At 36.3% G+C, this 25,541-nt stretch overlaps 1 protein-coding gene across 13 annotated transcripts in view; it reads left to right on the plus strand.

Moving 5' to 3' along the window:
• Positions 1-25,541, plus strand: part of PRPF40A (pre-mRNA processing factor 40 homolog A) — a 68,241-nt gene that overhangs the window by 14,320 nt on the left and 28,380 nt on the right. For 7 of the 13 annotated variants that reach the window (XM_033231462.1, XM_033231456.1, XM_033231457.1 and 4 more), the window contains 5 exons: positions 10,252-10,332; positions 11,783-11,813; positions 13,846-13,862; positions 23,527-23,637; positions 25,114-25,234. In XM_033231462.1, the coding sequence (XP_033087353.1) occupies positions 10,252-10,332; positions 11,783-11,813; positions 13,846-13,862; positions 23,527-23,637; positions 25,114-25,234 (361 nt within the window). Of the gene's footprint in view, positions 1-10,251; positions 10,333-11,782; positions 11,814-13,845; positions 13,863-23,526; positions 23,638-25,113; positions 25,235-25,474; positions 25,529-25,541 lie in introns of all 13 variants that reach the window. The other 6 variants (XM_033231454.1, XM_033231455.1, XM_033231458.1 and 3 more) reach the window with 1 other exon arrangement.

Raw genomic sequence — 25,541 nt, forward strand, 5'->3', positions numbered from 1 at the left:
GTAAACCATTGATGATTATATGGAATGTTGCTAAGAATGGTGTAAGGATTGGGGACAACGGTGTGGGTAGTTTGGACTATTTGGTTAATAGCTCTAAGGTATTGTACCAGCCGGTATGACCCGTCTGATTTCTTGACTGGCAATATTGGGGTATTATAAGGGGACGTACAGGGCTCAAAAAGCCTGTCTTTAATAAGACCTTTGATTTTAGGTTTCAGCCCTATCCCAACCCTATCTATGGGAATGGGGTATTGTTTTCTCCTTACAGCTTCCCTGCGGGGGCATTAAGCTTGATGTGGATTGGAGAGACTTGGAGTTTCCCTCGGTTCTCCTCTTTGGACCAGATATTAGGATTAATGTATTTTTCATCTGCAGTGATGAGTAGGTTTAATGAGGTGAGGAATCCTCTGGGGCTGACTTGTAGGCCTATGCCTAACTTCAACATTAACTCCCTCCCTAATAAGTTAGTCCCTGCCTCAAGGATTAACAGAAACTGAATATGAGCTGATCGATCCTGGTGTCTGACTTCTGTGTTTTTTAAAAATTTTTCTTTAAATCCTTCTCCTTTTACCTGAGACGAAAAGTTCCTCCAAAGAGTAGGCAATATTAGATGGAGGGAAACAAACAGGCATGAGCCGCCCTTGAATTGACCAAAAAGGTGATAAGCTTATGCTTAGGGCCCACTTCTGAATTTATCAAGGGCTCCTGGTGGGACTCAAGATAAAAGAGACAGAGCCCCTGACCACCCTATTCTTCCTCGAAAGTCATGAGTGGAAGGGCTTCTTTCTCCTTTTTAAATTCGGGACATCTGTCTTGAAGTGGCCTGTTCTACATTTGTAGCACCTATCTTGCCCTTACAAACCCTCTCGGTTCTGAGATTCTTTGACTTTGCTCCCCCATACTCTTTAGAGGGCCTGGTAAATGAGGGCCTTGGTTCTTTAAAGGAGGGTTTGGACCCTTTATCGGTTCTGGCCCCTTGAAGCTCTGTTTAGAAGTATATGGGTTTGGAGTCATCTATTGGAAGGTGGATAATACAAGTTTTGTCTTTCGTTTTTGCCTTTCTTCATCTGTCCTCACGTACACCTTTTGAGCTTTCCTGAGAAGTTCACTTAGGGGATGGTCTTCCCAATTTTGTACTTTAGTAATTTTTTTGAGATGTCTGGCCATCTTCTAGTGACAAATTGGAGTTTTAATATTCCTTGCCCAAGGGGATCTTCTAAATTGAGGCCTGCGTATTGTCTCATTTGCTCTTTCAATCTATCTAGGAATCTCATAAGCCCTTCATCCTTTTTTTGTTGTATATCAAATGCTTTAGAGAGATTTTGGGTTCGGGTACTGATTCCTGAATTCCTTTTATTATCATCTCCCTTAGGTCCTGCATGTTTTCCCGGTGAGCCAGATTTTTATTGTCCCACTGGGGGTCTTGGGCGGGGTTTTCTGATCCACAGTAGGAACGGTAGGGACTTTTTGACTGGGAGGACGCTCACGTTCCCAAATTACCATAGCAGCCCTACGAATACTCCTTTCTTTTCCTGAAGGATGTCCGAGATGGACATTAACTCTACCCAAGTGTATAACTGAGGTCCTAAAAATTGATCAGTTTTAAGGGAAAGAGAGCAGGGACCGACTCTTGAGTTGTAGAGGGGAAAGGGAAGTTCTGGATATCCTTTTTACATTGCTCTATTTCATGTTGGAGTCCCTTTAGGGAGGAGTTCTTAGGCTGATAGGGGACAGGCTCGTGGGATGATAATTTCTAAGAGTCAGGATTGTAAGGAGGAGGAGTAACGTGAGTAGGTGAAGAAGGATCTAGAGCGGGATCTGGGGCGGCAGCAGCTGCCTGAGGAGAGGGGTTGGGATCACTGAGCCGGGGAGGATGGTCTAGGGGATCCCATGTGCTGGAGTCTTTGAGCATTGGAACTAACTTATCTAATTTTTCCTTTTGTGATGCTAGATCAGGTTCTTTCCTAGTTGTCTCTAAGGGAAAAAGGAGGACAGGTACCTGCCTCCAATAAAGAGCATAGTCCAGTTCCTCTTGAGAAACTGGGCTTTTGTCATTGACATACTGAATCAAAAACTGACACATCGCACCCTCATTCGACCCAAACTTTGGCCAGAAGATTGAGGGTTTGAGGATGAGTCCCCGAGTCCAAATAAAACAGTAATATTTTATCATTTGTTGCTGTATCTTACGTTTAGTCTTCTCATTATCTTTCCAGTATTTTAATATGAGACCTAGGGGACTATCGGGGGGAATATCTTTACTGCCATCTTCATCCTTTTTACTCTGTCTTGCTTGGGGTATTTCCCATGTCAGGTCCTAGTTAGACTCAATGCCTCGTATTAGAGACTTCTTGCCTGAAAATTCTTCTCTGGAGACTTGTTAAGTCTCAGTCCCTTGTATTAAAGTTTTCTTGCCTATCCTTTAGCCCCACCTCCTGGCGGCTCCTTGCACCCTTCTTTTGCTTCATCCACCCTGGCCACTTCCCTCATGCGAATTTAGGCCCCTCTTGGCATTGGCGTGCTGGTATGAGCCCCACAGCAGGATCCGCCCTAAGCTGTATAAAGTGACCACAGAACTACAGATAGGACTCCCTCACTCTGCACAGCAGTAGTGCTTAGTACCATTCACACAAGCAGCACTAAAAGCAGTAGTGCTTGTGATCATTCACACACACTTTCATCCTCCAGAATATCCCGACCAGCAAGGAAATACTTTGTCACCCCTGCAACGTTTCTTACCTTGGTCTGTGTACAGAGTTACCTGGTTGCCGCGGTATGTGAGAATCCTTTCCCCAAGCTGCTGGCCTGTATCTTTCCCTGTTGCTGAGAGTCTGGGTGTGTTTGTCGCACTGGGTGGGTTCCAGTCTCTACACTGAGGTCACTTCAACAAGGCAGCGGGTCGCGCCTCCCCATGAGAAATGACCAGAGACCTGTTCGCCGAAGGAGAATGGGAATCCTAGGCGGGCCCCCAAATTGTTGGAAGTAAATGCTTGGTGTTGCAAAGTGAAAATATACTCAGGCAAAGGTTTTCTCAGCAAGGCAATTTACTTCTGTAGAAGGGTGTGTCTTGCGAATGGAGCAATGGCAAGAGCACACCGGACAAGGGAGGGGAAGAGGTTCTTATTCATTATATAGCTGGTCCCTACTGTTGTGTCTTTCCCCTATTTGCTAGGGTTGGACCGCACAATCTAAACTGACTTGATTGGCTAATGTTTGTAATTGAACACAGGTATCTAGGCGGGAAGGGGAAGGCTATCTGTTATGGAGTAAGACATTTCTAGGCTTGTCAGGGCATGTCAGGTGCTGCAAGGGCAGGAAGGGTTAGTTACAGCACGGATAACTATAGAAATTAGAGAAACAAAGAACTTGAAGAACTGGGAATTAAAACCTTTTGAAGAGGAATTTATCATCTCTGTCATGGTATTTTGCATTGGTGGATTTAAAAGGAAATCCGCTTCTGCTTCTTTCTTACTCAGTGAACTCAAAGTGGAAATCTGAATCTTCTCCCAGTCTGAATGGTTCTGTTAGTCATGAAGGACTAGTGAAGACTGTCTTGAGTTGAAATTCAATTTGCTTTGTCTTAGGCTTTGTTTTTTGTTATTTAATGAAATTCTTATATTTATCTTAGACCTTGGTCTTTTTTTTTTTTTTTGGGAGACAGAGTCTTGCTCTGTTGCCAGGCTGGAGTGCAGTGGTGCGATCTCAGCTCACTGCAACGTCCATCTCCCGAGCTCAAGCAATTCCTTTGCCTCAGCCTCTGGAGTAGCTGGAACTACAGGTGCGTGTCACCACGCCCGGCTGATTTTTGTATTTTAGTAGAGATGGGGTTTCACCATGTTGGCCAGGACGGTCTCGATTTGTTGACCTCGTGACCCACCTGCCTTGGCCTCCCAAAGTGCTAGGATTACCGGTATGAGCCACTGCACCTGGCCAGATTTGATCTTTTTAAACAAAATCACATTATGTTGTGAATGGGATCCTTATCATTAGATCTTGATCTTAGATTTAGGCTAAGACTTTTAAAACTAGCTTTTGATAAATGAGTGAGCATTAAGTTCTTGTTTGCAAACACCCATTTGGCCATGTGGAATCAAGAAAGTTGTTACTTCTTTGAAAGATGATTTTTCAGTAGTCTTAAGTCATCGTGTATTTATGATCATGTATTTGTTAGGTATAGAAAATTAGACCCTTACTTATACTGACATAAAGTATAAAGATTTAGCTTGATATACTACTGAATCTAGCTTGAAAGACTTGGGGCAGGGGGTAATAATGGTCTTGTGTCCTTGTATACTTTTGTCTAAAAGAAGGCTTTGATGACTTTTTAGAGTAAGTTTTAAAGTCATTAATTTTTTTTTTTTTTTTTGAGATGGAGTCTTGCTGTGTCGCCCAGGCTGGAGTGCAGTGGCCGGATCTCAGCTCACTGCAAGCTCCGCCTCCCGGGTTCACGCTATTCTCCTGCCTCAGCCGCCGGAGTAGCTGGGACTACAGGCGCCCGGCACCTCGCCCGGCTAGTTTTTTTGTATTTTTTAGTAGAGACGGGGTTTCACCGTGTTAGCCAGGATAGTCTCTATCTCCTGACCTCGTGATCTGCCCGTCTCAGCCTCCCAAAGTGCTGGGATTACAGGCTTGAGCCACCGCACCCGGCCTAAAATCATTAATTCTATGTGACTTAATTGAGGCAATGCAATTTTTGTGTATCCCCAGTTATGATTAGAGCTTTTTAAAAAGTGATAGTTCGTTGTCATTTAGCGCTGTTTCTAAATTGTGTCACATAATTTGTGTCAAGAATTCTGTCACCATGCTTATATAAACTTTGAGAGATTATAGCCTATTGAATTTGATCCTCCTGATTGAAAAGTGGATTGGCTAGATGGATGTCCAGTTTACAAATGGGAATAGTAAGGCCCAGAGAATTTAGTGAGTTACTCAGTGACATTGCAGAGCCAGCAGTAAGCATGATCTTAATCTGAGATTGACTTCTTATTAATGTGTATTGGTTCCTATTGAATATTACTGGTTTTACAATATTTTCCCTAGATAACTTAAAAGAACTGAAGTACTTGAGAGCTGGATAAAGAATAGATGAGGGAAGGGGTGACGTAAGATATACCTTGATTAAATGGAGACCATTGATAATACCTATTATTATTTGTTAAGCCTGTTTCTAAGTGCCATATCTGTATTATCACATTTGTTCTCTGTAATAATCCTCTCAGACAGTTAATGTTTTTTCTCATTGATGAAGAGTTTGTGGTCCAGAGAGGTCAAATAAATTAGCCCAAGTTAAATGGGATAGGAATTCTGTCAGTCTGACTTCGGACTGCATTATCTATATATACCACTATAAGACTATGTAATTGAGTTAATTTCCTTAGACTCTGAAGGGGTTGCTATCCTTCAGCAGTTCTAAATTCTGTAAGTTGAGAGAGTTTCGCACATTTTGAATACTGGCACTTGTCTTGTTACATGGTAAAGTTCTATTCTGCATGATAACAATTTGTACAAATATTGTCTACCCTTTGTGTAAATATTTCTTAGCAAAAAAGGATGTTTTGAATTTATGTTGCTCTAGATCAGGCTCCCCTGGGCCACTCATAAAAAAATAACATTAACAGTAGCTGATGAGCTTAAAAAAAAAAAAAAGCCAAAAAAACTGAATGTTTTAAGAAAGCTTACAAATTTGCGTTGACATTCAAAGCTGTCCTGGGCCACATGTGGCCCATGGCCTGCAGATTGAACAGGCTTGCTTTAGATGAAGAGGAAGTAGGTTAAATGATTTCCACAAAAAAAGCCACCAGTTTACTTTTGATTGCTAAGGGTATGCTTTAAACCTAGATATATCCATTTATCTCCAATTGAATGAATGTTTAGTTCTATTTAAAGATTCAGTTTGCATTTATTCAAGATTTTTGGCGTTTATTTGTATATTCATAAAATAATTTAGTGGTATATGAGATAGTTGTTTTAAAATACTAAACAGCCTTCATAGGTTGTACTTACCTTATGGAATTTTACTTTAGCACACTTCAGAAGAACCCCAAGTAAAAAGGCAGACATGAAACTTATTTAGATTATGAATTTACTGCTACAGGTTTGCAGCAAGAATGGTTTTTTAAAAACCACCAGATTTAGGAGTTAATTTTTTTTAGGTGATTTTTTTTTTTTTATAATACTAGGCAAAAGATAGGTCCAATTGTTTATCATTTCTTTCCAGCAGGAAAAACTTCAGAAATAACTATGAAGGAAAGAACTTATGAAGTCCCCATGTGAAGTTCTTCACTTTTAAAGTGCTTTCTTTTCATATCATGGTAAAATTGGACCAACTGAATTTACACTTTGTAAAATTCACTCACCATAGCATTGATATTGCTTTCATTACTACCGCTTTTTATTTTCATTTTTTAAAGTATGTAGAGTGATAAATGAAATATGTTTGTTTATATCTAACATTAGAAACTTTCTGGGATGCTAAGAATGACTGAACAGGTTGTGTGGCGCTCCCTAGTGTTTTGTTCATTTATTTTTTATTTTCCTCAAACTGATGATTCTTCTGAGAACATCTTGATAATTAGTTTTATACTTATTAAAAGAATAGGAAATAGAAATGGTTTGCATAATGTAAATATACATATGGTTGGCCACTTATGAATTGTGTAAAATATATCAGCTGCATTTTTTAAAGGTGCCGAATTGCTCATAATATTCAGATGTTTAACATTTTAGGAAATTTATGTCTCATAACAACTAGAAATTTTGAATTATAGCACTTTTGCATATTTACCAAAGTAGTTTAAATGGGAATTTGCAAAGCAGTACATGGTTTTGATTTTATAGTATGCTTCAGATTAAGTAAATATGAACTACTACTTTGTAGCCTTAAGAATGGTGTGGCTCATGGAATTTGTTGTGGCGTTATTGTAGCAACTAAGTTAAGAATTTTTCCCCTTTATTATTTTGAAGCAACATCCCATTTTTCATTGAACTTAAATGTTGAGACACAGTATTAGATTTGTGGGCCACATAGTGACATATTGGGAAATGACAGACTACATACACAATGGTGGTCCTGTTAAATCATATACTACCTCTATGTTTAGGTATACAAATACTTAGCATTGTGTTACAGTTGCCTACAGTATTCAGTACAGTAACATGTTATAAAGGTTTCTAGCCTAGGAGCAATAGGCTGTGTATACCATAATAGCCTAGATGTGTAGTAGACTATAACCATCCAGGTTTGTGTAAGTGCATTCTATGATACACAATGATGATATCTCCTGATGACACAATTCTCAGAACATACGGTCATTAAATGACACATGACTGTGTTTTATGTGCCCTTAAGAGTGAAAAGAAAAAGTAAATCTAAATGGAAAATCTGAAACACTTAGCAGATAACGTTGAGACACCTCTTCATGGAAAGAAGAAGTATACCTACCGTGCCAGAGGAGAGAGCAAAGAAATTTGAATGTTTTAACTCTTTTATTATTGGGATGAGGGATGAAAAAATCATTTCTGAGGATTTGAGCCATAGCCAATTCTCATAAGTTTGCATCTTGTATTCCCATTAACAGTAAGTGTTAATAGATAGCTTAGAAATTTTTAATGGTCTCAGATTGATGGTGCTGCCAAAGTGACTGGCATAAATCAACACAATTTCTTTAAAAGATTTAGCTTCAAAGAAAGAGATTATAAAAAGTATCTCTATGTTATGTATATCCTAGAATTAATAGAAAATGAGAATCATAACATCGCCACAAAGTAGATTTTTTAGATTTTGAAAAACAGACTTAGGGATTCTCAGTCCTCTAAAGGAACTCTAAATTTCTTAAATTCTTACAGTGGTTTTTCCTACAGAATGCAGTATTTTGCATGTTTATTGGTTTGTTCTTTGGTTTTATGTTGACATCACAGTTTTGGTTTAAATTACATTAATGGTCGATTTACTTTCAGGATATTCAGTTGTATGTAATTTAGGACTTGCAGATTGTCAGGTAAAACAAGATTAACTAGTCTTCACCCCCAGAATTTATGGAGATACGAAGGGAGAATGTCGCTTTTTGACATTAAATCTCATTCTATAATAAATACCATGATTTCCAGTCTAAAAGAACATTTCTGAGGTGTTTAAACATTTTAGGTATGGGAAGAAGGTCAATTAAAGAGAGAACTCTGTCAAACTCTGTATATTCTTTAGTGATTTTCAAATACTGCCTGCTGTAAATCTCATTGGCCTGGTCTGCTAAACTCTTATATATTGGTTTTTATGTGGCTTTGTTTTTAAATAAGATTTTATCTTTATGTGTGTAATCAAGTCAGGATATTTCAATTTGAAATTACATTTATTTGTACAGTCTGCTGCTGCCATTAGAGAATGTTCTTTTTTTGAGACGGAGTCTCTCTCTGTTGCCCAGGCTGGAGTGCAGTGGCACCGTCTCAGCTCACTGCAGCCTCCACCTCTCAGGTTCAAGTGATTCTCCTGCCTCAGCCTCCCAAGTAGCTGGGACTACAGGCACGTGCCACCATGCCTGGCTAATTTTTTGTATTTTTAGTAGAGACAGGGTTTCACGGTGTTAGCCAGGAAGATCTTGGTCTCCTGACCTCGTGATCCGCCTGCATTGGCCTCCCAAAGTGCTGGGATTACAGGAGTGAGCCACCGTGCCTGGCGAGAGAATGTTCTGTTGCTTTATGCAGATTTTACTCTACTTAAAAAAAAAATACCTTTAATTCTTAGGAGAAGTTACTTTGATTGGTTTTTCTCTTAAGTTTTCAGGCCTTGATCTGTCAATTTAGCTTAGAATTCTAGTTTTGGTTATGTTACTAGCTTTTGATTTTATATATAGGTTACTTAAAGTAGCGGGCTGTTTCTATGTTTCCTGTCATGTATCTTGGTTGCTTTCCCATGCAACCAGTTACCTGATTCAGCGTATTTTACATTGGCCTAAAGCAAAATTACGAGGATATATCTATTGGCTGGAGATGTATGGGTTGGGAGTAAGCCTAGTTATAGTTCTTTCTCATTTGATTGTTGTATTTTTTCTCCTTACCTTGTAAATTATTTTTCTGATTCTCAGTCTGGATGATGGAGGCTTGCCAGTGCTTCAGTTTTCAAATTCTAGACCTTAAAAAAAAATACGTACTATTTGGATCATATTCCAAGTCAGCCACCACATTCTTATAGTCACAGTTTTTGTCAAAAAGTTTTGTTTAATGATGTTTAGACAGTTTGTTGGTTGTTTTTAACCCATTAACTCCATGCTACTTTATTTTAATAGGTACCTTAGCCTCATTTAGCTTCATGGGTCACTTTCACAAGGAATACAATTCAGTGTGTGAATGTTCTTACATAACTTTAGAAGGCTTGAATCTGTATGTTCCTGCTGACCATATGCTTATTTTCCGTTGTTCCTATTTCTCAAAATGTTCATTTACTTTGAAATTGTTTAATAACTGGTTACCTTGTTCCAGTACCTGTGATTATTGTATGTAATTTTTGTCCCCTTCTGAATTTCCTTAGATCTTTTTAATGGTCATTAAAATCAAAATTGTAATGTGGGATTATACTAATATAGAGGAACATTGGGTCAAATTCTTGAGAAACTTGTGTTAATCTTCAGGATTTATATTCAGACTTAGTAGAATTAATTCATAGATTTGAATGGTAGTTGTTGATAAACTAGATTGAGCTCCCAAACTAATATCTTCAGATATTTATGTATGTGCCTTAAGTTTTCTGTACATGAGAGGGGATAGATGACTTGTGATTTAAAAAGGGTTTTTTTAAATGTATTTTTTTAGGTCATTGTTTGGATATTAGCACCTTTGATCTAGGATTTTGAAATATGCCACATTATAAAATTTATTCAGTACATGTATTAAAAATCAAAGGTGAAAAATACTGAAAAAATTTTATGTTAAATTATCTTGCTCCAAAGAAGTGAGAAAAATATGACTGTTGTGTTACAACTAAAAGGAGATTAATGTTTTTTTAAATTCAGGCTAGAAATAACATAATAGTCCAAACTTATTAAATTTACTTGTTAAAATAATTTTGACCATATATATAAAAACTGTGACATAGTATTAAAATAGATTATTGATAAAGTACTTCATTCATTCAACAAGCACTTACTAAGCATACTATTCACATGGCATAGTGTTTAGTGGTTTTTAGTCTTAAGTTATGGGATTCTTAAAGTCATATTAAGTGCTTTGGTCTTATAGTAACCTTTTTTACTTTTATTTTAGATGCCTGGAATGATGTCGTCAGTAATGCCTGGAATGATGATGTCTCATATGTCTCAGGCTTCCATGCAGCCTGCCTTACCGGTAATCATGTGAAAATAACTATTTTCTGTGAAGTAATGTTTTGATTGATTACTTTTATATATGGAATAATGATATCTATGTACTTGATAGGCAATCATGTTAGCTGTTGAAGTGCCTGTATAGTACTGTAATAAAATACGAGAATTACTGTGGACTTTCAGTTTTGTTTCTTTTCTTTGTATTTTTGAGACAGAGTCTTGCTCTGTCAACCAGTCTGGAGTGCAGTGAGTGACATGATAATAGCTCACTACAGCCTCAACCTTCCGGGCTCAAGCAATCCTCCAACCTCAGCCTTCTGAGTAGTTGAGACCACAGGCACGTGCCACCACGCCAAGCTAATTTAAAATATTTTTTGTAGAGATGAGGTCTCCCTGTGTTGCCCAAGCTGGTCTCAAACTCCTGAGCTCGAATTATCCTCCTGCCTCGGCCTCCCACAGGGATGACAGGCATGAGCCACTGTGTTTGTCCTGGATTTAGTTTCTATAACTTCAATGATAGGCATTTACATTTTTTCCTATATTGATATTATATGTACATTCTTAATTATTAGGTTAATTCTGTATTAAGACCAGAATACTGAAAAGTATACATTGTGAGCCAGAAGCATTTTATTGGTCTGATAACATGTAAGTTTTAAAGGGTAAACATTCACTTCACTGAGTGCTAATTAAAAGTTGGTATAATATGATTTAATACTAGATTTAGAAATCAAGATTTAATTGGAAATCCACATTCTGAGACTTCAGCTGTGGCAAATTAATTAGAAAATCTATTAAACAGCCTTACCACCTCTATCGGGTAGTGTGGTAATATAAATTATTACGAAATTCAACTTTAACTTCTTTATTCTTTATGTGGTTGTAATGAACAGATGTGACATACTCTCTTGGGGTGGTAAGTTTGCAATGTCTTTCCCAAAATCCTAAGATGCGATATATTTCAAAAATTCTTTATAATACTGGAAAGTAACACATTGCATATAATATGTAAACATTTCCTCCGGGGTTCAGGGCAGTGCCGTCTAACTTAATAATGTTAATATTTTTGCAGCTAAACTAAACTGAAGAGGGATAAATGAAGTTTGTGGAGTTTCATGTTCATTTAGGGCAGGTTTTGCCACTGTAGTGAGTTTTGGTTCCATACTTGAAAAAAGTTGGTTTTCAGAGGGTTTTGGTTTCCAGAATTGTAGGTAAAGGGTTGAGGACTTTGTGTACACTTGGTGACCATATAACATTTAAACTACTCCTGTAGCCTCAGTTTGCTGATCTCTTTTACAATTTATAGCAAGCTCAGGGAACTGAGACCACTAAAAGTTTTGCTAAGAATCTTTGAGTCACAGGCTTGAGGATTATACATAGCAGGTACTGATTTCACTATGCTTTATGAGGAACTTATATAAAATACACTTTAAAAGAGATCAATAACACTAATTTCATTTTTCTTCTTACAGCCAGGAGTAAATAGTATGGATGTAGCAGCAGGTATGTGTACTATGTATGGTGGTATGTGTTAGACCTCATTTGGACAGTAGCAGCCGTATTATAATGAGGAGTAAAAAAAGCAGGATCTCTTGGACTTTATATAACCTCCTTTTTCTTTTTCCGCAATAGGAAACTGGATAGCGTTGACAATTGAAGTCTTTTTTTGTTGTTGTTCTTTTGAAGTGGAGTCTCGCTCTGTCACCCAGGCTGGAGTAAGTGGCAATCTCGGCTCACTGCAACCTCCGCCTCCTGGGTTCAAGCGATTCTCCTGCCTTAGCCTCCCGAGTAACTGGGACTACAGGTGCATGTCTGGCTAATTTTTGTATTTTAGTAGAGACAGGGTTTCATCATATTGGCAAGACTGGTCTCGAATTCCTGACCTTGTGATCTGCCCACTTCGGTCTCCCAAAGTGCTGGGATTACAGGCGTGAGCCACTGCACCCAGCGATAATTGAATTCTTAGGAAATTTTTACAGTTTTAGGTCAGGAGTTCTGGACCCAGTTTGGTCTGCAGATATACTTTGGCCCACACAGTGTTCTTCAATTTTGTAATTATTGCTAACATTTGTAGTCTGCAGATTTTGAGTTTGAATTTATTTTGAAAAGTTGGATGATCTGACTATTCAATACTTAACAGTAGTCCTGTCAACACAGTAGGTGCTCAGAGAGTATATGTTAAATGAACTCTGGTTGAGTTCATATTTGTACTCAGCAAGCATTAGAATGACGTAGTGACTCCACTCTTTAGGTGTTTAGTATGAGCTCTCCTTGACATTCTAGACTACTTCAGAGTTACTTTTCTGTCGTCTCCTTGGCCCTTGTTTTGATAGCCATTGGAGTAAATATCAGTTCCCAATAACTGGCCATTTTGACTAGTGAGATTTTAATATATATTAATAATGCCTCCAGTATCATGAATACGTAGCTTTCCACATAAATTAATATTCCAGATGCTGAACTTCATCCACGATTATGGCAAGATTGTTTTCTGTTATAAACAGTATTGGTTGAAAAGTGTTGAAAATGTACTGTGTGCTTTTCTGTGGGTTCAAATAGGACTTAATTGATTTTTTAAAGATGTTTCACAGATTTCATTATTTAAAATGTTCTGAAATACCTAATACAATTATTTTCTTTTATTTAGATATCTAGAGCTGGGTACTGTTACCCTCAGTAATCCTGGAACATTACATAATTTTTGTTTTTAGTTACTTTTTAAATGCTTTGGCTCTACAGTGATTTTCTATAGTAGCTTCTTTTGAGTGTACTCAGTACATACGAACATAGTTTTGTTTTGTTTTACATACAATCTCCGTCTTTATGTGTTTAAATTACTAGTTTCTAAAGTTTGAGATTATTATTAGGAGTTTTGTGAATAACATGAATTTCAAAATCTCTTAAGGAGTTTTCTGTAGTAGTATAGAGGACAGTAACATCTAATAGAACTTTCTGCAGTGATGGAAATGTTCTGTAATCTGTACTGCTTAATACAGTAGCCACTAGACACGTAATTATTGTGTATTTGAAATGTGACTGGTGCAACTGAGGAACTGAATTTTTTAAATTTTATTTAATCTTAAATTTTAATTTAAAGGGATGTCTGGTGTCTGATCGCTGTTGTGTTGTACAGCACAAATCTGGAATTCAGATAAAGTTACCAGGAATCTAAAGCTGTAGAATCAGTGGTAGAGGTATTATTGTGCTTTGGTAATATACTTAGTAGAGAAAGAGGAATAAGAAACATAGTTACCTATTATAGTAAGGAAAGAAGAAATAAAAGGCAATGTTGAATATTTCTCAGACTGTCTCCAAGTGAGTTTGTAGATTGAAAGTTCAAACTCTGAAAATGTTTTGCACTATAAATGTTTATTTTGTGGGAAAGATAGCTAGCACATAGTTCATATGAGATAGTCTTAAAATCTTGTGGATGAGGAGGAATAAGTACTATGAATATATGAATAAATATTAAAACTTATGAAGGCGAGCCTATTTTATCACAGTGTAAATATTTTGCCTGTTTTTTATTTTTTAGGTACAGCATCTGGTGCAGTAAGTACTCTTTAAACCTTTGTAATATTTTAATTTTAGTATACTTTAACCTACTTTACAGTTTCTTATTTCTGCTCTGAGGATTATCTGCTAAATCTTTGCATTAATCCATAGTTTTCCCTTTTCCCTTTTTTTCTATGACAAGGATTGAAAAATTTATTTATTTTAAAATCTAGTTTCGGTGGGGCTTAATGAGAGATGAGAATCATTATGTATCAACTTTTAAAAGGATTTAAATTCTTCCCATCACATTTAGAAGGGAAGCAGAACTTGTAGGTGCACAGTACTTAACCTAGTAATTACAAATTAAGCATTACATTAGGAGATAATCTTTTTTCTTTTTGAGACAGAGTCTCGCTCTGTCACTAAGACTGGAGTGCAGTGGTGCGATCTTAGCTCGCTGCAATCTCTGCCTCCCGGGTTCAAGTGATTTTCATGTCTCAGCCTCCTGAGTAGCTGGGCCTACAGGCACCTGCCAGCATGCCCAGCTAATTTTTGTATTTTTAGTAGAGGCGGGGTTTTGCCACGTTGGCCCGACTGGTCTTGAATTCCTGGCCTCAAGTGATCTGACTGCCTTAGCCTCCCAAAGTACTGGGATTACAGGCGTGAGCCACAGTGCCCGAGAGATGTTAGACGATAATTTTATTTTTTTAATATATATAGATAGATAGATATGAAAATTTATGTACCTTAATATAAAAACATTTTTGCTATTTTGCTATTCCTTAAAGATCAATGAAAGGAAGAGTTTTGTTTATAATCTCATTTAATCATAATGTTCCTGAGAGGTAGCTGTTATGCTACTGTTACAGTTAACGGAATTGATTGCAAATGTTGTTTTTCGCATTTGGAGAGAAAATTTTAAATTAAGAATTTTATTTAAATGTTTTAAAAACATTCTTGTGTCTTTTGCCTTAAAAGTTGAATGGTTGCAAAATATCCTTTTGTTTTTTGTTTGTTTGTTTTTCTGAGATAGAGTCTCACTCTGTTGCCCAGGCTGGAGTGCAGTGGCTCAGTCTTGGCTAACTGCAACCTCCGCCGCCCGGTTTCAAGCGATTCTCCTGCCTCAGCCTCTTGAGTAGCTGGGACAACAGGCATGTGCCACCATGTCCGGCTAACTTTTGTATTTTGTAGAGATGGGGTTTCACCATGTTGCCCAGGATGGTCTTGAACTCCTGTCCTCAAGTGATCCGCCACCTCTGCCTCCCAAAGTGCTGGGATTTCAGGCGTGAGCCACTATGCCCAGCCCATTTGGTATTATTCTACTAAAAGTACCTGCTTTTATTTTTGAGAAAGGATAACTTAATGGGTTTTTTTTTCCTTATTTAAATAATGCAGGCTCATTGGGAGGAAAACAAAGCAGACATAAGTTAAAAAGGAAGTAAAATTCATCCTTAATTTTTTGACTATGAGGGAGCCACCACCATTAATACCTTAGCTGAAGATCTTTTTGCGTATTACTTAAGCATAGACAAGTACATACACATTTTACATAATTGGTTCACGTTATGTATGCTTAAGTTATTTGTTAAATACACTTTTTCTTGTTTAAAAGTTTTTTGTGAAAATCTGTTTAAGTTCCTTAATGTAGATGTAATTTTTTAAATGACTTTATAAAGTATTCTTTGGCATAGAGACACATTAAACCATTCACTTATTAATGGAAATTCTGTTTACATCTAGGATCCCCTCCCAATTATGAACAATTTTTTTTTTTTAAACACCTAAGAAAGATTCCAGGAATAACATATTTGGGATGGAGAGTGTGTAACTAGTCATGTTGTTTTTCAAGAATATAAAAAGACATGTCTAATAATGGTGTAGTGCCATGTCTTTTTCTTCAAGAATCTCTTGCAGCAATAGCCAGTATCACTCATTTGAATTGTAGTGAGTGGACATGGGTTTAAAGCGATAGTTTTTCTTTGACTCTTAATGAGATCGAACATTTTATTTGGTATTTGGATTTCTCTTCCGTTAACCTATCCCTGTCCTTTCCTGTTTTTAGGTTGGGTTATTTTTTATTTTTTTTTCCTGTAAATTTCATTTTAAGAGTTTTTCAAATATTATTGATGTTAACCCTTATAATAATCATGAATTTCAGATATTTTTCTTAGTCATTGGTCTGTTGATTTTGCTTTTAATGATCTTGCCACACAACCTTTTAGTATGTTAATGTGGTAATTAGATAGGTTATCTTTTTTAGCTGATGAGTTTATTGAAATTTTTACAAAGGTTTCCTCATTGTATTTTCTTGGAAGATTCTCATTGCTTTTTTTTTTAATCATTAAGTGTTTGATTCATCTGGAATATCTGTCTATAAGATAGATAGCCAGTTGTGTCAGCTATCAAACCATTTTTTCTGACTTTAATTGAAAGCTCTTTATTGTCATATTTTAAATTCTCACATATTCTGGGATTTATATCTGTGTTTCCTTTTCCACTGTTTATTTCTATTTGTGTATTTCTGAACCAATATTAATACTTTTCCTGGCCAGATGCAGTGGCTCATGCCTGTAATCTTAGCACTTTAGGAGGCTGAAGTGGTAGGATTTCTTGAGCCCAGGAGTTTGAGACCAGCCTGGGTAACATAGTGAAACCCCATCTCTACAAAAATATAAAAATTAGCCAGGCATGGTGGCACCCTCCTGTAGTCCCAGCTCCTTGGGAGGCTGAGGTAGGAGAATTGCGTGAGCCCAGGAAGATTGAGGCTGCAGTGAGCCGAGATCATGCCACCACCGCACATTAGCAGGGAGACCCCATCAAAAAATTAAAAACCCACAAATTTCTTTATTAAGGGATATGTTTTTCTTGGTTTCCAGACATGAGACTTTGTTTAAAAAATAGATACTTTTTTTTAGAGCAGTTTTAGGTTTATAGCGAAATTGAGTGGATAGTAGAGTTCCCAGATTATACCCCCCCACAAAGAACTTACTGCTGTCCGGCACTGTCAGCATGTTACACCAGATTGGTATATATGTTACAATTGATGAATATACATTGACAAATTGTTACCATCCAAAGTACAGTTTATATCAGGGTTCACTGTTAATATTGTACATCCTATATATTTTGACAAATGTATAATGAATATGTATGTATCAGCCATTGCAGTATCACACAGAATAGTTTCATTACCCTAAAAATCAGTGCTCTGCCTATTCATTTCTTCCTGCTCTACTCCAGCAACCATTTTTTTTCTGCCTCCATAGTTTTGCTTTTCTAAGAATTTCATATAGTTGGAATCATACAGTATTTAGCCTTTTCAGATTGGCTTCTTTTACTTAGTAATATGCATTTAAGGTTCCTCCATTGTCTTTTTATGGCTTGATACTTCATTTGTTTTTCTCACTGAATTATGCTCCATTATCTGGGTGTACCACACTTTATCCATTCATGTACTGAAGAACATTTTGGTTGTTCCCCAGATTTGTTCATTATGAGTAAAGCTGCTATAAACATACATGTACAGATTTTCTGTGTGTACATAAGTTTTCAGCTAATTTGGGTAGATATTAATGAGGAGCACTATTGCTGGATTGTGTAGTAAGAGTATGTTTAGTTTCGTTAAGAAGCCTTGAAATCGTCTTCCAAAGTGGCTGTACCACTCTGACTTCCTAACAGCAATGAATGAGAATTCCTGTTGTACCGCACCTTCACCAGCATTTGATATTATCAGCGTTTTGGATTTTTCATTTTAATAGGTGTATAATGTATCTTGCTTTAATTTGTGGCTAATTGTATGTGATGTGGAGCATCTTTATTTGCCATCTTTACATTTTTGGGGAAGTGTTTCTTTGGATCTTTTGCCTATTTTTTAATCCGATTTTTTTTTTATTGTAGAGTTTTAAGATAACTGATTTTTATCAGATAACTTTTGCAACTATTTTCTCCCAGTTTGTGGCTTATCTTCTCATTCTTCAGATTAACAGAGCAGAAGTTTCTAATTTTAATGAAAACTAAATTTGTTATTTCAGCCCATCAATTATTTCATGGATTGTACCTTTGGGGAACTTTTTTTAATGAGCTATCCTTATTGCATTATGATCAGAAAGTACAGTCTGTAAGATGTAAAGTTCTTTACAGTTGATTAAAGCTTCATATATGTTGTTCTTCAGGGCTAGTTTTTAAGAATATTCTGTGTGCTATATAAAGTTACTTTGTTATTCCTGCATCTTGGCATGTCTTTCATCTGCTCGAATCTATATAAGAAGATAGCGAATTAAAATCTTTAGCTAGAAAAGATGAGTCATCTTTCTCCCTGTATTTTTCTGTTGCTTCTCTCTGAATTTCAAGGTTAAATTGCCGTATGCCTATGTGTTTAGGTAATTTTTGATCTGTTACTTTTTACCAGTATATAGTCTCCCACTTTTCCATTATGCTTTTTGTTTTAACTTTTGCTTAGGTAAGGTAAATAGGTACCCTATTTTTAAAGTTTGTTTGCTTTGTAAAAATGTGTTACAAGCCTGGGCAACAAAGTGAGACCCTGTCTCTACAAAAAAATAAAAAATTAGCTCAGCATAGTGGTGTGTGTCTGTAGTCCCAGCTACTCAGGAGGCTCAGGAGGGAGGATCTTTTGAGCCCAGAAGCTTGAGGCTGCAGTGAGCTGTGATCGTGCCACTACACTCCTGCCTGGGCAACAGAGTGAGACCCTTTCTCAAAAAAAAGAAAAAAATGTTACATTGTGAGTACAGAATTTTTCCTATGTTTATTTTAACCTGGTTATCGTCTATTCAGATTATTTTATGTATTTGTGTTGTGATCAACGACATTACCAGATTTCCTTATCAGTTCAAATAGTATTTAAAAACTAATTAGATTTCACTGGAATTTTATATATATAAAAACAGCAGTAAAGGCAAGCAAGAGAACTTGACTTCTCCAAAATTTACACCAGTAAATTCGTTTTATTGCTGTGGTATATTTGCCAGAATTTTAGTGGTTCTAGGTGTGCTTTTGTGATTTTAATGGAAGTGGCTTTAGGGTGATAACTGATTGCCTTTTGTCATTTAGGTTTTTTATTTCTTAAATTATTTCATTTGAGCATTTTTTTTATTTTTATTTTTTGAATACTTGTGAACTTAGTTTTCTGGGTGTGATTTGATCATACCATAGTGGAATCACATACTTAGTTTTTTTATTTGATTAGATAATGGAAATAATTTGTTCTGTAGATTTTCTAATATTGAACTACTCTTGTACTACAGTAAATTCTGCTTGGTCAGAGTGTATATTTACAGAGTTGTTAAATTTACATTCATGATGCTCTTCTGGTATCTTTTCTGTTTCTTTTTAATTAATGGAGAGCTTTTCATCTTTTTCCCCCTATAATCTGAAATCCCGATATAACATTGCAATTCTGTGTTCTTTAAAGGTTGTATAACATTCTACTGTGAAACCATCTGGTTTTGTATCTTTCTCTTGTGTCTGTGTTGTTGGGATGTTCAGTGTGATGTGCTTTTTCTGGGGTGAATTTTGGTAAAGTGATTTGCTTGGAAATCATTTTCTCTAGGTTTTGATTGTTTTTAAATCTGTATTTGTGATTCTATTTTTCCTCAATTCTGATTATTATTTGGCTTTTTCTTTTTTTTTTTTTGAGACAGAGTTTTGCTCTTGGTGCCCAAGCTGGAGTGCAATGGCACGATCTTGGCTTACTGCAACCTCCGCCTCCCGGGTTCAAGTGATTCTCCTGCCTCAGCCTCCTGAGCAGCTGGGATTACAGGCGTGCGCCACCATGCCTAGCTAATTTTTTATATTTTCAGTACAGTAGAAATAGAGTTTCACCATGTTAGCCAGGCTGGTCTCGAACTCCTGACCTCAGATGATTTTCCCGCCTCGGCCTCCCAAAATGCTGGGATTACAGGCAGGAGCCACCAAGCCTGGCCAGCTTTTTAAATCTTCCTTATTTAGAGTAGTAAGGGGATTTTTCTATTTATTCAGTGTTTGAATTTAGGCATTTTTTCCTAGTTTTCATAAATTCAGCTTATACATTGTACAAATGTGCGTGTATATATGTTTGTCTCCATGACACATAGAAGGTTGAGTTTGAATATATTGAATTTCTTTAAAACCTTCTTTGAGGCCAGGCGTGGTGGCTCAAGCCCGTAATCCCAGCACTTTGGGAGGCCGAGACAGGCGGATCACGAGGTCAGGAGATCGAGACCATCCTGGCTAACACTGTGAAACCCCGTCTCTATTAAAAAATACAAAAAACTAGCCGGGCGAGGTGGCGGGCGCCTGTGGTCCCAGCTACTCGGGAGGCTGAGGCAGGAGAATGGCGTGAACCCGGGAGGCGGAGCTTGCAGTGAGCCGAGATCATGCCACTGCACTCCAGCCTGGGCGACAGAGTGAGACTCCGTCTCAAAAAAAAACAAAAAACAAAAAAAAAACCTTCTTTGTGTCTTATTGACTTTTTCTGAACCTGAAGAGCTTATTACTTATGATAGTTATATGTGCATGCTTTTTTCCTTATGCCCAGTTTTCTTTGCATTTCAAATGATTTTTCTGTATATATTTTTGCCACTGTATCATTTGGCACTGCATTTTAGACATTTTCTATTTTATTACAAATAAGATAATCAGTAATATGAATGGACCATAATTGACCTGTTTTCCTATGGGTGGACATTGAGTTAACTGTAATTTTTCACCATTACACGTAATAATCTTGTAAACAACGTCCTTGTACATGTTTGCAACAATATGAATGGAAGTTTTCAGAGGGAAATTTCAGGTTCAAATGCTGATGTTTGCATTTTTAATATCTTTTACTGCTGAATTGCCTTTATGCTAATTTCATTCCCAGCGGTAGCACGTGAGAATACCCTTTTTCTCACACTCCTTTCACATTGTATATTAATGGTCTTTGTCATTTATCTGATGAGCAGAAAGTTTTCATTAATGTGTGGTTTTTTGATTGGCTAGTGAAGTTGAACATCTAATATATTAACTATTCTGTCTGTGGCCATGTTTATTTTTCCAGTAGACTGTGTTTTCATATTGATTGTAGATATAGTAAGGATAATTTTATCCCTTATTTTGCTGATATACTCTCAATTTATCTACCTACTCACCCAAAAATCTTGTTTTAATTGATTTCCCAGAACTGTCGTTTCATATCTGATTTTTTATTAGCACAATAACTGTTGGTAATAAAATAATTGTGGTCTTGAAAAGCAGTTCGATATTCTAGTGTCATTTCCCAAGTCCCTATGAGCAAGTTACTAGCCTTGCTAAACCTTGGTTTTCTTATCTATAGAAAGATAGTAATTATACTTGCATTGTAGTGTAGTTAGTTATAAGGCTTAAATAAATAGATAAAGAATATTAAGTTGATTTCTATTTGTTTTATTAGCTTCTGTCTCCTCTCCCTCCTCATTATTTGGTCAGCTATACAGTGTCCTTTTCTTTTTTATTCTTTTATTTCCTCGTGGTTTTGCTGATTTTGCTCTTTCCTTGATGCTCCTTAGCAGATGTGACTTGGAAAGTTGAAAGTAGTCTACACAGTTTTGCAGCTTATGGTAGAACTCTGTTTAGGTAGTGCAGTTTTGAGATGCTAATGAGATCATTAGTTGTTTTTAAAAGAAAAATAAACCCCTTTATCTGTCTTAACACCATTTAATTTGTGAAATAAAGCATTACCATATAGTTGAAGTTTCCACATTTGTGTTTCTAATTGCACCACCTTTTGATGAAAATAAGTTAAAGCAGACTAATAGCAGAAAGCCAGATTATTTTTCCAGCACCTGTTTTATATTTGCTTAAGAGATATTGTGGTGGTTTTATCCAATATAAAGTGCTAGAATTTAACACAGCTTTGGAATTATCTAATTATCCTGCTACAGCATGCAGAAATTTATTGCAGATGGGACTGTCTAGTTGGGAGACAGTGACAGATCATCAGGCATTACATTCTCATAAGGAGCATGCAGCCTCACATGCACAGGTCACGATAAGGTTTGCGCTCCTATGAGAAACTAATGCCACCGCTGATAGGACAGGAGGCAGAGCTCACGGGGTGATGTGAGTGATGGAGAGCGACTGCAAATACAGATGAAGCTTTGTTTGCTCACCCACTGCTCACCTCCTCCTGTGCAGCCCGGTTCCCAACAGCCCACGGACTGGAACTGCCCCATGGACCATGGCCTGGGGGTTGGAGACACCTGCTGTAATCCATAGTGTCTGTGACCTCCATTGGCAGGGTAGCAGTTGTGCATGAGTAAACAGCAAAAGTGCCCACATCAAAAGAATGGATGTCATTGGTTTCAAAGAAAATCATAAAAGTGACATCACTCCCTTAGTAGCTAAGAATTAAATGATTATGGTGAGAAGATCGGTAAAGAAATGAATCACATATGTTCAGTCACATTCCCAGAACAGAAATCAAAACTAAGTGAGCTCTTACTCTAAAGTTGATAAGAAAAAATAAAAAATCAGCTTTTTAAATAAGGTACAAAAGACATTAAGAACCAGTACCAGTGATTTTTCACTTGTTTTATGATTTTTTAAAAGATATACTATATTACCAATATATTTGATGCTAAAGAGCTTATATTTGGAATATAATGGATATCAGCCACTCTGACACAGAAAGTCTCAGTGTGAGGAAATTTAAGGGATCTCTTAAGTACTTTATTTGCCTATTTTTCTTGGTATGTATACATAAAAGTGGTATATGGTAAAATTAATGTGCAAGTAAGACTAACTTTCAGTAAGTTTGAAGTAAAATCCAAGTAGTAAAAAAGCATATGATCGTTTGACAGCGATTTTATTTTTTCTTAAGAGGTCTGTACAATAATATGTCTTAGATTTGAGAAAATACTATATAAATCATTTTTGTTACCCTCCTTCAAGTGTAGTTAAATTTGTCACCATCTGAAAAATCTGGTGCTTGGAATTAGATTTACTACCTTTGATATCATCTGGTAAATCATTCATTCATGATGCCTTTTAAAACTTTTAACCAACTTTTATCTGAGGGATGTCTAGTGTTTCCTGAAGTATCATTAGCAACTTCTAGTAGGTTCTTAGTGTATTCTGTTGACCTTAATAGTGGATTTATATTCTATAGTTTCATCCATGTAAAATTTTACCTCATCTATCTTGTTTTGAGGCATTCACATACAAGTTTTATCCCTGTCAAATTTCATCTTGTTGATAGTTAAATTCTGATTGTTGTCCAGAAGCTGTGTTTTCCGGTTTTGACAGCTGTGTCTTTATGGCATGTCAATTAGAACTTTGTCTAAGTTGATACGAGTATTCCTTGGACTATAGTAGATGAATAAATGATCACATGGTCAGTTCAACTATATTAACATCTAGTTCCTATGTTTTCTTTATTCACTAGGCACAGATTTGTATTCTGAAAGATTGTCTTGTGTATGTAAGCTATAAAGTTACTGTTCTTTGGAGAGTAGTCTTATCTTTGTAATTCAGAGAGATCCTGAAACTTGAATTTACCCATGCTGCTTTTGAAGTACTCTAAAAACATTGTCAGTTCCTTTCCTACTTGTACTGATGAATTATACTAGATTACTTAAACTGTCAAAATATGCCCAGTTTATACTTTTAATTGATTTATTAATATATTGCCTTGAAACTAATCATACTGATATCGTCAATGGCATTATTACATAATTTATGTCTTTTTATAATCTTTATTCTTTAGAAATCAATGTGGACTGAACATAAATCACCTGATGGAAGGACTTACTACTACAACACTGAAACCAAACAGTCTACCTGGGAGAAACCGGATGATCTCAAAACACCTGCTGAGGTAAAAGTTTGAGGGCTGGAATTTAGGGACCGTCAAGTAGACTGGGGCATATTTTTAGGATTTTGTAAGTAGTTGATTATGAAAGAGCAGTACTGCTTAAATGTCAGAAGAGGATCTGTAAAGACATTCAGAAACAAAGAGCGTTAGTATAGTTACACCAATCGGGAAGAAGAGCAATAAAACTCATCAGAATAATTTTATTTACTGATTTTGTCCCTCCTTAGGAAACCTAGTAGAGTGGGATCAATTTTAAAAAGGTGATTTAAATAATAAATTGGAAGTGGGGAAGACTGTTTCTTTCCCTGCCCCCTTTTTTTTGTTTGTTTCTATTTACAGCAAAACTGGGTGATTTTAAATGACTTCTGCTGAGTTCTTAAATTTCCAGTAGGGTTTAGAGTAGTGGAGATGAAATTAAGTTACCTACAAATACTTCCTTCTCTTAGAGTGGGAAGTTTTCTCTTTGCAGGAAATGCCCTTTTAAAAAGTGTGTTTTTATTTCGTTTTGTGCTGTAAGTTTTACCATTCAAAATATACAGATATTGAAGAAAAAGTTAAGGTTGAAGGAATAAACTGAATTAAGCAGTGTCTATGTTGTTTAATTAGAAACTCTGGGGTGCTAAGTAAGTAAGTTGATCTGGCACTCCAGCCTATGCTTAAGTTTCATCCTAGCTGGTGGTATACCTTTTTGTTTTCTTCTCTTCCTAATTAAGGAATTTGAGAAGGTAAAAGTATTTTACCTTCTCAGGTAAATGGCAAACCTACCAGGTTGCCATACTAATATGCACAGCAGTGCTTGGGAGAGGAGGTTGGTCGATTTTTAAAAACGTGTATTCCAATACTGATTTATAGTCAATGATATTAATTATGTACTTTGTTCAAGACACTCTTTGTCTGGATTCAAGCTTTGAATAGATTTCTCATACTACCCTAACAGGTTTTGTTTATTTGATTTTAAGTATATCATACCTACATGTTTTCTTACATAAGTTAATTCATTCATAAACTATGAAACTGAAATCTAAGCATGACTAAACTAGATTTTGGTTTTTTCCAACTTCTATGGTTTTCCAACTAGTATTAGTATTTGAGAAGTCTGTTAAATATGGATGATAATCTTGACCTACAATGGGGTATGAATGGTAAGAGTAAATAGGATTTGAAATTCATGTAGAACTGGTTTTGAATCTTGTCTCTGCTTTTTAATGAGTATATTACCTTAAACAAGTTACTTTCTGACTTCAAGTAACAGTCCCTAGATATGAAATTATGTTATATATCTTGCAGTGTTACAAAGATTAAATAATGTATTCAAATTACATCACTCAGCGAGTATTCAATAATTGATAGTTTATATTATTACCATCATCTCACAAGTTTTAGAATTGTATCACTTGGTAATTTCTAGTGAAAACAGCCATGCAATTGATGAGTGATGTTAAATATATTATTATTAACAATGAAGTTTTTCCTCTTTAGCAACTCTTATCTAAATGCCCCTGGAAGGAATACAAATCAGATTCTGGAAAGCCTTACTATTACAATTCTCAAACAAAAGAATCTCGCTGGGCCAAACCTAAAGAACTTGAGGATCTTGAAGGTAAAATGGGGAAAAGTAGTTTTTAATGTATGTGTTTTACATGTATATGCCATTCACTTTGAAACAATTCCTCCAGAATAGGATTGTTCAAACAAAGGCCTTTTTTTTTTTTCAAATTAAATGACTAGAACATTTAAAATGGCGTAACAGTTTTTTGGGCTCTTATTTTCTTGTTGCTTTAGATCTCAGTTCTATAGATTTTAAATAGATTTTTATTTGATTTGATTCCACTGAAACTAGGATACCAGAATACCATTGTTGCTGGAAGTCTTATTACAAAATCAAACCTGCATGGTGAGCTGCTTTG

Source organism: Trachypithecus francoisi, unplaced genomic scaffold (assembly GCF_009764315.1).
Source record: "Trachypithecus francoisi isolate TF-2019V2 unplaced genomic scaffold, Tfra_2.0 Lachesis_group13, whole genome shotgun sequence".
In the NCBI taxonomy this organism is placed as follows: Eukaryota; Metazoa; Chordata; class Mammalia; order Primates; family Cercopithecidae; genus Trachypithecus; species Trachypithecus francoisi.